At 49.9% G+C, this 15,999-nt stretch overlaps 3 protein-coding genes across 7 annotated transcripts; 2 read left to right on the plus strand and 1 right to left on the minus strand.

Moving 5' to 3' along the window:
- Window positions 1–1,391: 1,391 nt before the first annotated feature.
- LSM04_003985 (uncharacterized protein) lies at window positions 1,392–2,753 on the minus strand (the record flags this gene model as incomplete). Its single annotated transcript, XM_067330283.1, has 2 exons — window positions 1,392–1,397; window positions 1,731–2,753. The coding sequence occupies 2 exons, from the start codon at window positions 2,751–2,753 to the stop codon at window positions 1,392–1,394; spliced, it is 1,029 nt and encodes a 342-aa protein (XP_067191449.1).
- A 2,209-nt stretch (window positions 2,754–4,962) lies between these two features.
- LSM04_004207 (uncharacterized protein) lies at window positions 4,963–5,868 on the plus strand (the record flags this gene model as incomplete). Of its 3 annotated transcripts, none has more annotated exons than XM_067330284.1 (2): window positions 4,963–5,309; window positions 5,607–5,868. In XM_067330284.1, the coding sequence occupies 2 exons, from the start codon at window positions 4,963–4,965 to the stop codon at window positions 5,866–5,868; spliced, it is 609 nt and encodes a 202-aa protein (XP_067191455.1). The 3 variants fall into 3 exon arrangements, with proteins under 3 accessions (XP_067191455.1, XP_067191456.1, XP_067191457.1); XM_067330285.1 differs by having other exon boundaries at window positions 5,203–5,309; window positions 5,712–5,868; XM_067330286.1 differs by lacking the exon at window positions 4,963–5,309 and adding an exon at window positions 5,507–5,557 and having other exon boundaries at window positions 5,626–5,868.
- A 44-nt stretch (window positions 5,869–5,912) lies between these two features.
- On the plus strand, window positions 5,913–7,500 carry LSM04_002897 (uncharacterized protein; the record flags this gene model as incomplete). 3 transcript variants are annotated; one of them, XM_067330287.1, is made up of 2 exons in its annotated part: window positions 6,636–7,058; window positions 7,288–7,500. In XM_067330287.1, 2 exons carry the CDS (start codon window positions 6,636–6,638, stop codon window positions 7,498–7,500), a joined length of 636 nt encoding a protein of 211 aa, XP_067191423.1. The 3 variants fall into 3 exon arrangements, with proteins under 3 accessions (XP_067191424.1, XP_067191423.1, XP_067191425.1); XM_067330288.1 differs by lacking the exon at window positions 7,288–7,500 and having other exon boundaries at window positions 5,913–7,103; XM_067330289.1 differs by lacking the exon at window positions 6,636–7,058 and having other exon boundaries at window positions 7,273–7,500.
- Window positions 7,501–15,999: the final 8,499 nt, after the last annotated feature.

The raw sequence follows: 15,999 nt of genomic DNA on the forward strand, positions 1-15,999 counted from the left end.
ATTAGAACAGCATTCACCCACACCAATCAAACCATTGCATCAATACGCACCCCAAAAAGAAAAAAAAACAAACCCATTGCGTGAAGCCGAAGCGGATCAGTCTCAGTCCCTCCCCGCAGGCTGCAGTCACTCAAGCAAGCCACACACCACACTACACCACAAGGGCAGAGAAATATGCTCGTGGTCATGCCGTGAGTGACACCACCAACAGAGAGAGAAGGCGAGAACGAAGAAATGTGTTTTCATTACGTGGGCGGTGCGAGGAGAAACCCCAACACACACACAAGGACACACATAGGAAGGGCACTCTCAAACACCCACAACCCACCAATATTTTCACCAAAATAAAAATGTAAAGAAAAAAGAGTGACTGCGTGAGGCAGACACAATAATAGAGCAAAAATGAAAAAGAACCAAAAGAAATTCATGACTTAATGTGGCTGTGATGCCTGAAGACAGTCACATCCACTTTATGTTTCATAACGAGTATTTATTATATGGTGAAAGTATAGTGACCAAGTATTCACTGTTTGCATAGCCTGCAGCTTGCAATTAGCAATAAAAAAGAGATCATCACACAAAACCCAACACACACAAGGTGTATGGGAAACGCAAAAGAGACACACACAGTGCAAATTAATTATGAAAAGAAAACACACAAAAAGAAAGAAGGGAAGAGTGTATAAAAGAATTGTTCTGCAGAGAACTGCGTGTCTGTACTGATGCACGGTGCGGGAAAACAAAAAGCACCACGCCTATTGGTTGGCTTGAGGAGCACACTACCATATGCAGCAGAACAGACACGCACACACAGCACCACAGAAGGGAAAACAAAACAATAAAAACAAAGAAAATGAAAGGAAAGCCGTGATCATCATGTGAACATGTTCAGGAGACAAGAACACAATTCCCTGCAGTTGGTGTGTGTGCCTTTCGCACAGGGCGAGCAATGGGAATGATGCACACACATGATGACAGTCCACACACACACAAAGAGAAAGAGAAGGTTATTACTGTGTGCGTGTTTGTGTGTCTTGAACTTCCTGCCATTCTTCACATTTCAGTCACAGCAATTAAAACATATCGGGGATTCTATCCCATTCCCATGGGTAAAAGCAAAAATTAGTAACATTACGGAACACACACACACACCAGGCAGACACGGTGAACGGCGGCAAAACAGAACCCAGATAATGCGAACAAAGAAAAAGAACACTCCATCACAAAAAAGATGGTTTGTCGTCCGATGAGCGCCATAGGGAATGCAATAGATGTATCCATTTACAAACAAGCAAACAAGAGATTTATCGCACTGGGAAAGAAGAAAAATTTCAAGATCCATTAAAAAGAAAAGTGACCTTACAATGCATCCATGTCCAGTCAAACAAAGGTTAACACTGTGCAGCTGTGTGTCATGGAAACACCGATCAGCACACAAGAGTGCAACCCAACACACACAGCAGAACAAGAAGCAACAAGGGACTGTGCAATAATGCAGGACTGCTGCTGCTGTCGATATCCTTCCAGAGCTTCTCCACTTCCTCATTGGCCTTATTCACCGTCTCCTCTCCTATTTTTTTCGCTTCTTCTACTTTTGCCTTGCTCTCAACCTTCTCTGTAATTCCCTTCACTTCTTCTTCGCTCATCTTCGCTTCTTCTACTTTTGCCTTGCTCTCAACCTTCTCTGTAATTCCCTTCACTTCTTCTTCGCTCATCTTCGCTTCTTCTACTTTGGCTTTGCTCTCAACCTTCTCTGTAATTCCCTTCACTTCTTCTTCGCTCATCTTCGCTTCCTTTTCAGCCTCCTTCGCCTGTTCTGCCTCCTCCTTGGCCTTCTTCTGTTCTTCCTTGCCCTTTGCCGCGTGCTGCTGATCTCCCGCTTCTCTCCTCGACTGCGCCGTTGCCTCTTCGGCGCTTTTCTTCTCGTCTGCAATACGTTGATTCTCTTTTGTCTTCTTCACCTCTTTCACGATCTCCGGGACCGCAAGTATCTCGCTTTTCTTTTCCGCATCCCCCACAAGCAACTCACCATCCTTCGATTTCCTTTCGGTCCCACCCGCGATATTCTCAAATCCCTCTTTGGGTCCTTCCTTGTCTTTCTGTGCCTCCTGCACTTCTTCCAAAGCCCCCCAAGGTATCGCAGAGTTCGCCACCTCAACTTGGGTACGTGCTCTTTTTATTGCGGCCTCGACATCCCTCGCCCCTTTATCAGCGAGATTAGCGACCCCTCTAGCCTTTGCTTGCTGTTCTTCAATTTCTCTTCCGCGCACCTGCAAAACGTTTGTTCTATTGAAGACAACAAGTACGAATTTGTTCATGTTCTCACTGTCAAGAGACAGATCCCTCGCATGCCGCTCTGCCTCGCCCCCAATTTCCCTGGCAAGGCTAACGAGCTCCTCCTTTGAGGTCAGACAATCCGCTGGCGCTACTCGTAATACCGCAATGGAATTTCTCAACCCAACAACAGTGCTGTCGGTTTTTGTTATCATTTCGTTGGCCCCCCTCACCAATTCACGAAGTTCTTGAAGTTTTTTCGCGGCCCAGAGCTCCTTCAAACCCTCTGCCCCCTCCGTTTTATTCTCCTCATTTGTCTTTCTCCCACGCTCCAGACGTTCAACAAACTCCTCCATGTCCCTAGCTGCTGTCTTTGCAAGCGCCGCATTATCCCCACAACTCTTTATGTTTTCCTTCCATGCGTTTACACATGCCGTCCCCGCCGCTATTCCCACATCAGCACGCGCAAACGCACCCATCAAACGATCCACCGCAATCTGCAGAGGAGGCGCGCTTCCACTTGCACTGGAAACACACACACCCAAACAGCACTGCAGAAGTACCAACAGGCACACCAGACGGCGCAGTTGGACGAGCATCCTTGTTATTCAATTTCACTGTGGGTTGCTTGGGTCTGCGGTAACAAGGAAGAAGAGAAAAAGAGTAAGAGACGCACAGCTAACACACATGGCAGAGAGAAATGGGTGAAGGGCACCTCCACACAGAGAGAAACAGGACAACAACAATGGGACTGAAGATGCAACCATGGGAAAACATGGAACCCAGCGTAACGAGCACCACTGGGATACCCTGAAGGCTAATAATTGAATGAGGCATCCATTTAGAAATAAATCACACACACACACTCGTTTTGCATAAAATACCAAAAAAAAAGGAAAAGGAACACACCAACCCCTCACACAAAAAAACCAACAACAAGCACATCCCACGTCACCCATCCATGCTCCACCAGTAAGAGCATCTCTGGCCGCAATGATGCGGCAACAAGAAAACCACTGCTGCCACCCACACTCAGCATTTACTCCCAACTGCAGGAGAAGCACTGGGAACTGACAGAGTGCCGAATAACAAAACAGACACACGGCAGCAGAGTCCATCAAGGGGCAGAGTAGAGGAGTGCTGCACAACCCGCCTCGCCTCCAACTTCTCCTTCCCGTGCCCTCCAAAAAACAAAAACATACACACATCCCCCACCCCCTCCACAATGTATATGAGGAAGGTACGATCACATATATACCCCTCAGCAACCTATCTTTCTCCAACATCGGACCCCCATCCCACAGAGTGAACGACACACGGCCAAAGCACAACTCTCTCAAAGCAGCGGTGCCACTCCTGAGACAATTCTTCACAGACAGAAATGGAGGAACACATTCCAAGGGTTAAACCATCAGATGTGCACTGCAACACTGGTTTGTTTTCACTGCAGAACATGCTGGCGTGCTTCATTAGTTCATCCTTGCTTCTTTTGCGCATGTCTTGAGAAGTAAATTACATCCAGACTGATTCTCCCAACTCATCACATAGATTCTGCCATGCTGAAATTTGCTTTTTTTTTATTCCTCGTGCCTTTATGGGTTTTGCCCCAACGGTACGGCTATCAGCTTCTCACCGTAGAGCAACAAGGTTGCTGTCTATGAAGAGCGCTGTTTGAGAGAAAAATCCCTTCGTTTTGTGGGATCCTCAAGCTCTTGTAATATCTATTTTGTTATTTTGGGGTTTTGTTTTATTTTTATTGTTATAACCAGCCCATGCGCGGCAAACGGTCTACGAGAGATTCTCTACCCCCACCATCCTTTCCCAGAGCCCGTCGGCCACTCTCCTTTTGTTATTAATTTTTGTTATTTTTGGCTTTTTAGTTAATGATTGGGCCCAAATGATCTCCTCTGTTTTTTGTTGCTTGTTGGGGGTTGTGGGAAGCGCCTCTTGCGTCCCAATCTTTCAAGGTTCCAAAATTGAACGCATCGCTAGGGTTAGCAGAAATAGGTCTAACAAGGCTGGATGGAGGAAGGAGACGTAGGGGTTAGCGTTGGGAGGGGCGAAACGCCAAAAGGACGCAAAAAAAATAACGCGACCGCGTCCTTAACGACAGACGTAATGCTGCAACACTGCGTAATTCTCTAAAGACAAAAGAAGGCCCAACGACAGACTAGGCGAGTGTGCTTTTGTGATATTCAGCCCTAGCCCTAACCGCCAATATACCGCGCCCCTTGCGCTGACCAGGTAATGCTCCACGCGCTCTCCCACTGCGCCCGGGGCACACTTCTTTCTCCAGTGCGGGCTTTCCAACAAGCGTGGCCCTTGGGAACGAGAGTGGCGGAGTGAAATAGTTTTGAGTTGAGGGTGATGTTCATTGATGGAGAAATATGTAGCGGGTAAAATCTGCCATTGTGTGATTTATTTATTTTATATAAACTCTGAAAGTGTAAACGCGTATACAATTTGTTTTTAGATTACTGCAGCAATAATGTCTATCTTTTACTTTCATGTTTCTCTATATTTCTACACACAAACTGATAGTCTAAGTGTTTGTTTCGGTTATGTTCGTTTTTATTATTCAACCGAGATCTTTCTTTTCGCGTGCCAAAGTCGCATACTGAGAAAAGTGTCAAACAGCAACTTGCTGGCACTAACCGGGTCTACAAAGCAATGCTCGCCACATTGTGAATGGACAGCGTATATAAACTAAAGCCGTGGAGGCAACAAGCGGATGAGAAGACTCAGAGGTTCGACGAGTTGTACATCCGTGCGGCAAAACCCGGGTCACCGGCCGATTTAAGGAGGAATTTCGAAGAAAGGATAAAGTCCAACATGCCACTTTCACAAGATGTGGCTTTCATTCTGATGACGCTCTTGTACAGCGGATCAAGCTACCCGCATCTTGTGCTAGCCGACATGCTCCTAAACATGGTCCCCGATGACCGCCTCACGATGCGCAACTGGGCGGTGCAGAGGGATGCCAATGACTTTATGAAGGATTCCATGTCATTCGCCATTGCCTCCGGAAAGCTTCTGTTCCCTCTTTTTTAGGCACGGAAATGGACACCCAGAACCGTTGCCTGATTGAGGATGCTATGGGAGTAAAACGAATGACAGAGATGGGTGAGAAAATGCTGGAAGGTGGTGGCCCATCCAGAACAAATCCAGCCAACCAAAAAGAAATAAAGAGGACCATGCACTCGAGAAGATACGCCCTCTACGATCACCCCAAATGCAACCAGAGCCCTCTGCGGAGGTGAGCCTTTCATACCAGCACTCGACGGTAACGATAACCAAGCAGGATAATGGGACGGAGCAACGGTCAAGGATAGATTTGACCAACTGCAGAAGCAGATACAAAATCTCCAATCCGCGGTGCAAAGATTTTCTTCCGCCAACAACGGAAGTGGCACCTACGCTGGAAGGAGCAGCGGAAGCAACCGCCGAGGACGAGTTGGTGGAAATGCCCAGCGCGGTGGACGCCGTGTCGGACGCGGGGGAGGATATAACTACCCAATGTGCGGTGGCGAAGCTGAAGACCATGGCGAAGAAATGTACAACACACACGAGACAATGAAGTGCCCAAAAAACTGAAGCGGTGCTCGCCACTCAATGCTACGCTCTTGAGTGGCGGCACCATGATTAAGGGAAAAAACACGAACTCTGACCTCGACCTCATCTACGGGTTGTACATGCCTCCCAAGTCTGCCCTTCCATGCATGGAAGTGGGCGAACTCGATGACTGCTCGATTCAAGTCCTGAAACGTATGGCAGACATGGCGGCAATGCAAAAGAAGCGGATGGCAGGTGCAACAAGAGGCGAGGGGCGCCACGACGGAGGAGGAGAAGAAGCTGTAAGTGACAAGCACTACAGCCAAAACACTACCGGATTGATCTACATCCCGCTCTTTACACGATCCCATTGGATCGCGGGGGTATTTTCATTATCCTCCATAACAGCAACATCAAACAACATACACAGTAAGCAACTGGGAAGTCAACAACGTCAAAAGTACGTGCTCCGTGTTTACGACTCGGCACCGTCACCGCCAGTGGAGCGGGACGTACGGCGTGCCTTCAGACCGTTCGATGACAGCATCACGGTCGAATTTGTCCCAACCCCACGACAAGTGCGTTTCAGCGAAGATTGTGGCATTTTCATGTCCATATGTTTTTTTGCGTTTGCGGTTAACGTGAATGTCCACATTACTCCAGGTCTGACCAAGATGGTCAGACACTTATTCGACGCAGTGTTGCGCCACCGCGAGAAGCCACCGACACGCGCGTTTTTCTTGTCGAGACTCAAATGTCTTCTTGAGCTACAAACTGACGACGAACGTCAACTCATTTTTCACGCCACCATGAATAAGTGGCTGCAACAGCAACATCAACAGCGACACACGCATCAGCTGAAGAAGAACCCATCGCGACATCGTGATGAGGGAACGTTACTTTACGGAGGGGCAGGCGCCTCACCACCATCACAGCAACGACGTCTAAGAGGGACCAATGTAAACGAGGAGGAAGCGGATGACAGCGCGGTGCGATTGACCACTGCGAACGAGGAGACGATGGAGCCCATGGAGTGGTCCCAACCCCAGGGTGAGGTTGAAGGGTCATCGCGAGAAGGAGAAGAGGAAGACGTGACAGAACTGGGAGTTGTGGAGACAGTAAGAGCGGAAACCAAGTTTCCCGCTGAACCCAAGCGGCGGTCGATTGCGTGCCAGGCACGTCGCGCGCTGCTTCGCGCGCAACTCAACTGGGAAGTGAATCAGCGTCGCAAGGTTACTTACATTCTGTCCGGCCTCGCGCTCAAGAAAAGGAAATAAATTCACAAGATGGCGGTGAAGGTAAGGATAGCACAACAACGACAACAACACCCCCTTTCACGGCAACGAAACCGAAGCGCCAGTTCACACATTGCACCCTTCTTTTACTTCAAGAGGTCCTCTTGGATTTGCCTGCCGGTGGTGAAAGTGTTCCGGAATTTATTTCCAAATGCCCGCTTCTCAGAAGGCAGACGGCCATTGGTTCAGATGGCAAGAGGGTGTTCCCAGATATTTTCTGGGTAAGCGTCGCAAACGCGGAGTGCCACCCAGTACCTCAATGACGCCACCGTCAAAACGCATCTCCCGTCCAGAATGTAGGAAAAGAACGGGTACAACAACAGCACGTTTCCGCAAAGAAAAGGCGGCGCCAAAAGAGCAGGCCCCGCCTGAGGATTGAGAAAGCGGATGTGAAAAAATATAAGAATAAAAACAGAAATGTTATTGTTAATTCCTTTTTCTGTTTATTGTTCTTCTTCTTTTTTTGTTTGCTTTACTCTGGTTTTGATCCTGCTTCTTGCGTCTCTCTCTCGGTGGGCGGGGGTTGTTGTTCGCGTTGATGTTGCCAATTTTTTTGTTTTTTGGCTTGCGTTTGCCGCGGGAAAGAAGAACTGTCAAGGAGGAAAATCCGCCATTAATCCGCCATGCCTTTTCTTATTGCGCCTTCTTTGCCATTTTTTTCTGAGCCTTTTCCCTGTGGTTTTTGATTTCTGCCACAAGCCGGGCGTTATTTTTTCAGGAAGTGAACCCCACCGCCCCCCCGACCACCCTGACCCAGGAGGAAAGGGAGAAAGCGGGGCGGCAAAAAAAAAAAACTTCGACGACTACACCCACGCCACGAACATCCAAGGGCCGTCCCGGATAGCCCGGCTGAAGGGGAATTATTGCGTCCGGGGTTCCGTTATTTTCCCCATCCCCGGTAAATACGTTACCTCGCCAATCAGCACTTGCAGTGAAAAAACATCCCTTTGCATGCCATTTATGTTGCCGAACCTTCCCCCAGAAAAACGGATCAACTCGCCACCTCAGGCGCATGCACAACGCAGAATGCCCTCCCACTGAAAGAAAGCGGCCAAGAGCAGACGAACCAATACCAGAGGGATCGGCATTTCCATGTGACAAATGTGAAATGATGGCGCGCTCTAAAACAGGCCTCAAAGCCCACATTAGAGCACGCCATCCTGAGGACCCCAGCAAAGACGCACCCGGCACGCAGTTAATCCCATAGCCAGCATCGCTGCGCTGTGAATTTTCTAAGGGATTTCGGTAACATAGGAGCTCTATCGTGCCATAAAAGCAAAAACACCCACCTGGAACTCCGATATTGCCGATTACGATAAAGGTAACGTTTCCCAGAAATAAGAAACGTCAGCGAGACTCGTCGCCACTGGAACGTGAGGACCACGGCAAGGTTCATTGCGCTGTGTGTAGAAGTTCTACGCCAACATGCCTTCACTCGCCATTCACTGCAGAAATGTTCACCATGGCGAAGGCATGCCTGCCAAAGGGGCAACCAAATCCTCCCGATGCAAGGGCGAGAACATAAGAGACCTTGAGACCCTGATTTGCCCCACATGCAACAGACAATGCATGAGCAAATCAGGCCTCACACAACACCGCATGTCCCAACACGGGTATCAGCACATTCGCGCGCATACTAGCCAACGCACCGGCTGTGAAGAAACAGCTCTGCATCTCTTGAGTTGCCCCGCCCTTCGTCCATTGCGAATAAAGTATGCTATAACAGATATCCCTCTCCAGAAGCTGTGCTTTTCCAAACAGTTAGCCCAGTTCCTTCTGGCAGTGGGGCGGAACTATGCGATGCCGAAGACTTCGCGGTCCAGAACCCCTACGCCTCCTTCCTCCGCCCCTGTAAGGCCTCTACGCCCCTCTAAGACCGGCGACGAGCTCGATTATGGAATCCCTGACAGGATTATTCTTAAGAGGCGCTTTTCGCGATCCCCAACAAGCAACAAAAAACAGAGGAGATCATTGAGGCCCAATCATTAACTAAAAAGCCAAAAATAACAAAAATGAATCCATGATACACGATTTCGTTGAGTATTTATGACTTGGCAGACGCTTTGGGTCCCGTCACCGCTGGAATCCCCCACGCGGAAGGGGTGGTGAGGGTGGATGGGACGGAAAAAGAAAAAAAAAAACAATCATCACCGTCGAACGTAGTTATCTTCAAGAAAAAAAAACAGTGCAAATAAAAACAACACCACTCCCATTTTTCTATCCACATCTTTTTTTTTTATTCCTCGTGCCTTTATGGGCTTTGCCCCAACGGTACGGCTATCAGCTTCTCACCGTAGAGCAACAAGGTTGCTGTCTATGAAGAGCGCTGTTTGAGAGAAAAATCCCTTCGTTTTGTGGGATTCTCAAGCTCTTGTAATATCTATTTTGTTATTTTGGGGTTTTGTTTTATTTTTATTGTTATAACCAGCCCATGCGCGGCAAACGGTCTACGAGAGATTCTCTACTCCCACCATCCTTTCCCAGAGCCCGTCGGCCACTCTCCTTTTGTTATTAATTTTTGTTATTTTTGGCTTTTTAGTCAATGATTGGGCCTCAATGATCTCCTCTGTTTTTTGTTGCTTGTTAGGGATCGCGAAAAGCGCCTCTTAAGAATAATCCTGTCAGGGATTCCATAATCGAGCTCGTCGCCGGTCTTAGAGGGGCGTAGAGGCCTTACAGGGGCGGAGGAAGGAGGCGTAGGGGTTCTGGACCGCGAAGTCTTCGGCATCGCATAGTTCCGCCCCACTGCCAGAAGGAACTGGGCTAACTGTTTGGAAAAGCACAGCTTCTGGAGAGGGATATCTGTTATAGCATACTTTATTCGCAATGGACGAAGGGCGGGGCAACTCAAGAGATGCAGAGCTGTTTCTTCACAGCCGGTGCGTTGGCTAGTATGCGCGCGAATGTGCTGATACCCGTGTTGGGACATGCGGTGTTGTGTGAGGCCTGATTTGCTCATGCATTGTCTGTTGCATGTGGGGCAAATCAGGGTCTCAAGGTCTCTTATGTTCTCGCCCTTGCATCGGGAGGATTTGGTTGCCCCTTTGGCAGGCATGCCTTCGCCATGGTGAACATTTCTGCAGTGAATGGCGAGTGAAGGCATGTTGGCGTAGAACTTCTTACACACAGCGCAATGAACCTTGCCGTGGTCCTCACGTTCCAGTGGCGACGAGTCTCGCTGACGTTTCTTATTTCTGGGAAACGTTACCTTTATCGTAATCGGCAATATCGGAGTTCCAGGTGGGTGTTTTTGCTTTTTATGGCACGATAGAGCTCCTATGTTACCGAAATCCCTTAGAAAAATTCACAGCGCAGCGATGCTGGCTATGGGATTAACTGCGTGCCGGGTGCGTCTTTGCTGGGGTCCTCAGGATGGCGTGCTCTAATGTGGGCTTTGAGGCCTGTTTTAGAGCGCGCTATCATTTCACATTTGTCACATGGAAATGCCGATCCCTCTGGTATTGGTTCGTCTGCTCTTGGGCGCTTTCTTTCAGTGGGAGGGCATTCTGCGTTGTGCATGCGCCTGAGGTGGCGAGTTGATCCGCTTTTCTGGGGGAAGGTTCGGTGGCATAAATGGCATGCAAAGGGATGTTTTTTCTCTGCAAGTGCTGATTGGCGAGGTAACGTATTTACCGGAGATGTTGGTCTGGGCGGCGGTGGCTCAGGCGGTATGTCCGGCGGAGGTGGTGCATGGGGAAACTTGAGCTTCCAAAGCGCATCGGCCTTCTTAAAACCATGCCTGTTAACCATGTGAAGCGCTGCGGTGTTCCTGCATGGGTATTGTGCTCCGCACTCTGTGCATGCTGCTGGCTCGGACGCTTTACTCATGGGGTGGTGTCTCTGCGTTGCTTGCGGCTTCGGTGGGGCTGAGTCGTTTGCCTCTTGGGGATTGCGCCATCGACAACCAGGGGGATATGGGGTTGGATTTTTCTCAGCAACCACCCATATCGATGCGAGACTTCTGTGCGGAATCTTCCGAGCGCTGTTTCTTCTTCTCGTGTTAGTTCGGGGTTGTCTTTGGTGGGGTTCCAGTTCCCTGTGATTTGCCATCTATGAGAAGGACGAGGTTTGCCCTCCCTCTTGAGCATGCGTTTGGCGTAGGCAATAACATCAGGAATCCAGGCATCATCCCTCTGGGCACGCCCCGCAGCTTTTTTGACCTCAGCGTCACATTTTTCGTTCTTCTCTACTCCGCAATGGCCGAAAATAAATTGCAGTCGAATGCGGGCTTTGCGACGTTGCACTTGGAGGATCAGGTTCCATAGTTTACGGAGCATAGGATCCGTAACAGTTAGGGGGCCAGCCTGGAGCGCTTTCAGTAGGGACAGCGAATCTGAGAATACGGAAACTCTGCAGGGTGTTGGGTTTTCTGCCGGTAATATCGTGAGTAGTTTCCGCAATCCTTCATAAAGTGCTATGGTTTCAGCCGTGTAGCTGCAGGCTAGGGGGCCGGCTCCTCTTTGCGTGCTGCTAAGCAGTTCACCATCCTTGTAAATCATCGCTGCTGCCCAGGATTTGACACCCAGGAATACCGAGCCATCAGTCCAAATTTCATAATGTGTACGGGGTGGCGGTGTTTCTCCCATGCGGCGGAAATGTCGGGCTATCCAACGCTCAGTTGCTTCCTTTTTGTGTTCTTCAGGGTCGCCAGCGGGGACGTTATCCAGTGACGTGAAGAAGCGAGCGCGCTTACCGAAACGCAGTGTCGGTGTTAATAGTGGCAACTCGCGTGGCTCTATATAGAGCGTTGGGTATGTCTTCATTATACGTACATAGAAGGTTCGGACTGGGCGGTTCAAGTGGTAAACCTGATCAGCGCTTTCTTTCAGGGATCCACCTCTTTTCTGGCATAGTAAGAAGTGTTTGAGGCTCCGTATCGTGGCTGTCATTTCTAGTGGTAGAAGACGGGCTTCTCGTAGTGCGTCGTCGGAGCGGCATCCGAATGGGATTCCTGCTATGGTTCGACAAGCTTTGTTTTGGCCTGCTGCTAATTGTTGGCGGCGTGCGGGTGAAGCATCCCAGTACCAGACCTCAAATCCATATGGATTCTGGGCTTGAACTAGGGCTAGATAGAAAGCGCGCAAAACATCCCGTTTTGGGCCCCATGCGGTGGACGAGATTGCAGCGAGCTGCAACAAACAAAAATTCATGCGTTGCCTCGTCTGTATTAAATGGGGGGACACTCCGCGATGGTGTTGGAATGTAATTCCGAGAAGTTTTGGAGCTTTCTCTAGACCGACAGGGGTGCCGCGTAGTTCAAGGGAGAGGGGGTTTGGGTCCAATGATCCAAAGAGGGTGTATTTCGTTTTGTCTGCGTTTACTTCCATGAAGTAGCTCTTGGACCATTCATCAACCACATTTATTCCGCTTTGTAGCACACTGTTGATGGCGTCTCTGTTCTCATGCCGTGCTGCCAGCGTGGGGTCATCAAAAAAGCCGTGGTACAGAAGAGGAACTTGAGATAATCGTTCGCTTAGAGTGTCCATTGCTGTAATGAGCATAAGCGGGCCTAGAACCGTTCCTTGCGGTACACCGCGGTGGAATAGCATTAGTGGTGAGGATTTTCCTTGGACTCGTACTTTAGCCTGACGTCCTTTTAAAAATGGGGCTGACCATCGGATGATGTGCGGTGGGAGCTCCATCTCTCGCATCGCACTAACAATTCGGTCGTGGTCTACAGTATCGAAGGCCTTGGCGTAATCAACGAATACGGCACCTTTGCGCGAGTCATACGAAGGTCTCTTTGAGGGCTGCGCGCAGGTGTGGTAATTGGTCTAGTGTGGAGTGGCCAGGCCTGAACCCGGATTGTTGTGGGGTCAGCTTGGATTCAATAACATCCCGAATACGGGCTGCTACAATCCTTTCCATTAGTTTGGAAATACAGCTAGTTAATTTGACTGGTCTAAACGAGTCTGGGTCTGTTGCCTTCTTCCCTGGTTTGGGGAGGGGCACAATAACACCTACTTTCCAAGCAGCTGGGAAAACACCAGTGCGGAGACCCCCATTGAAAAGTGAAAGGGTTTCTGCTTTCGCTCTGGGTCCCAAATGTTGAAGAGCCTCGCTGTAAATCCCATCCGGACCAGCCGCCGTTCCTTTCGGGAGAAGGCACTGGGCCCGTTCCAGTTCCGCTACTGTAATGGGTGCAAATTCCTCGCCAACAACTGGGATGGGTTGCGGAGGGTGGGAGTGTGGGTGCCGTCTGGCTCGTGCGGAGTAAAGACGGATAAAGTGCTTGGCCTTCTGATTTTCCGTGAGCACCGTGTTGTTAATCTTTATCGCCGGGGTGCTCGGTGGGCGTGGGGCGTAAATCCTCTTTACAATGTTCCAACGGCGGCCGTCTGCTACGGCCATCTTGCCGCAGAGGGCTTTCCATCTTTTATGGGAGGCTTCTCTCAGCATCTCTCTGCGGCGTGCTGCCAAACTGTCTCTATAGACAGAGGCTTTGCATTGGCAGATCTCCGACTCAATCTCACTGAGTTCTGGAGGCCAAAAGGGGGCGGTGTCTCGTCCTCCGCGGGGGACCGCTGCAGCCGTTGCGATGCGGATCGCGGAGGCGAGTAAACGTTCTCGTTTGTGAACGCTCATCTGTGTTGGCAGTTTTCGGCATTGAGCATTTGACATTTGTCCAAAACGAGACCATTTCGCATTCTTCCATGCATAGGTTGGGGCACGGGGGCGAGGGAACCGCAGCGGTTCACCATCATCTACTACTACGTCGAAGGGGATGATATAATGGTCACTATCCGGAGAGAACTTGGCTGTCCAAGACTCTATGCGACACTCTCGGGATAGTGTCACGTCCGGCGCGGACGGACCGTGACGTGTGGTGTGGCGGGTGCTTTCTCCAGTGTTCTGCATGACGCAATCGTTATCTAGGAACCATTGCACTAGAACATCGCCACGTGTATCAGGTGGGATCGCGCGATCCCAGGCCAACGCATGCGCGTTAGCATCTGCACCAATGGGGTGGGGTCCGCTGGTCGTCAAGAGCGTGCCCAGTTGCGATGCTGTAAATGATCTCCCTGGAGGAAGTATGCTGGCGTCACTGGGAGCGCCAGCCCTTCTGTCAAGTGGATCGTCGCGTGAGTATACCCAATGCTCGCCACAACAGACGATCCTACTTCCACCAGCAGGTCTTCACGAACCAGAATCGAAACGCCGCCACCTTTAGAGGGGCGGGACAATCCATGATCTTGATAACCAGCGGTTGTGAAACTCGACACTTCCGCACAAGACATTTTCGTCTCGATTAGAAGGCCGAATGACACGTTTTCCTCAACAAGGGTTTTCTGGAGAGCAAGCCTCTTGGCCTGGGTAAGTCCAGCTGAGTTCCACCGCATACCTCGCAGGGAAGGGCCGGGATTTTCCTCCACATCACCGCTCAGCAGTAACTTGGTACAGGAGATACTGCTGACAGCACTTCGACGCGTGCCCCAGGACCTTCTTGGATTGAGTTCTGCCCCAGCAAGAAGCGGCTGGTTCCGGTGCTTTTCGACGCCGTAGCTTAAGCGCCAGCGAGTTTTCCAGAAGAAAAAAATTGCTGGCTCTTGGCTTCCTCCGACAATACGGAGTACTGGACTTTGGCGCCACGTTGGGGCGGCCGGCGTCACCAAGGTATTTGCCTTTTTTTTTTTATTCCTCGTGCCTTTATGGGCTTTGCCCCAACGGTACGGCTATCAGCTTCTCGCCGTAGAGCAACAAGGTTGCTGTCTATGAAGAGCGCTGTTTGAGAGAAAAATCCCTTCGTTTTGTGGGATTCTCAAGCTCTTGTAATATCTATTTTGTTAGTTTGGGGTTTTGTTTTATTTTTATTGTTATAACCAGCCCATGCGCGGCAAACGGTCTACGAGAGATTCTCTACCCCCACCATCCTTTCCCAGAGCCCGTCGGCCACTCTCCTTTTGTTATTAATTTTTGTTATTTTTGGCTTTTTAGTCAATGATTGGGCCTAAATGATCTCCTCTGTTTTTTGTTGCTTGTTGGGGATCGCGAAAAGCGCCTCTTAAGAATAATCCTGTCAGGGATTCCATAATCGAGCTCGTCGCCGGTCTTAGAGGGGCGTAGAGGCCTTACAGGGGCGGAGGAAGGAGGCGTAGGGGTTCTGGACCGCGAAGTCTTCGGCATCGCATAGTTCCGCCCCGCTGCCAGAAGGAACTGGGCTAACTGTTTGGAAAAGCACAGCTTCTGGAGAGGGATATCTGTTATAGCATACTTTATTCGCAATGGACGAAGGGCGGGGCAACTCAAGAGATGCAGAGCTGTTTCTTCACAGCCGGTGCGTTGGCTAGTATGCGCGCGAATGTGCTGATACCCGTGTTGGGACATGCGGTGTTGTGTGAGGCCTGATTTGCTCATGCATTGTCTGTTGCATGTGGGGCAAATCAGGGTCTCAAGGTCTCTTATGTTCTCGCCCTTGCATCGGGAGGATTTGGTTGCCCCTTTGGCAGGCATGCCTTCGCCATGGTGAACATTTCTGCAGTGAATGGCGGGTGAAGGCATGTTGGCGTAGAACTTTCGCACACAGCGCAATGAACCTTGCCGTGGTCCTCACGTTCCAGTGGCGACGAGTCTCGCTGACGTTTCTTATTTCTGGGAAACGTTACCTTTATCGTAATCGGCAATATCGGAGTTCCAGGTGGGTGTTTTTGCTTTTTATGGCACGATAGAGCTCCTATGTTACCGAAATCCCTTAGAAAAATTCACAGCGCAGCGATGCTGGCTATGGGATTAACTGCGTGCCGGGTGCGTCTTTGCTGGGGTCCTCAGGATGGCGTGCTCTAATGTGGGCTTTGAGGCCTGTTTTAGAGCGCGCCATCATTTCACATTTGTCACATGGAAATGCCGATCCCTCTGGTATTGGTTCGTCTGCTCTTGGCCG

The sequence above is a fragment of the Trypanosoma melophagium genome (assembly GCF_022059095.1).
Source record: "Trypanosoma melophagium isolate St. Kilda chromosome Unknown ctg23segment0, whole genome shotgun sequence".
NCBI classification, from domain to species: Eukaryota; Euglenozoa; class Kinetoplastea; order Trypanosomatida; family Trypanosomatidae; genus Trypanosoma; species Trypanosoma melophagium.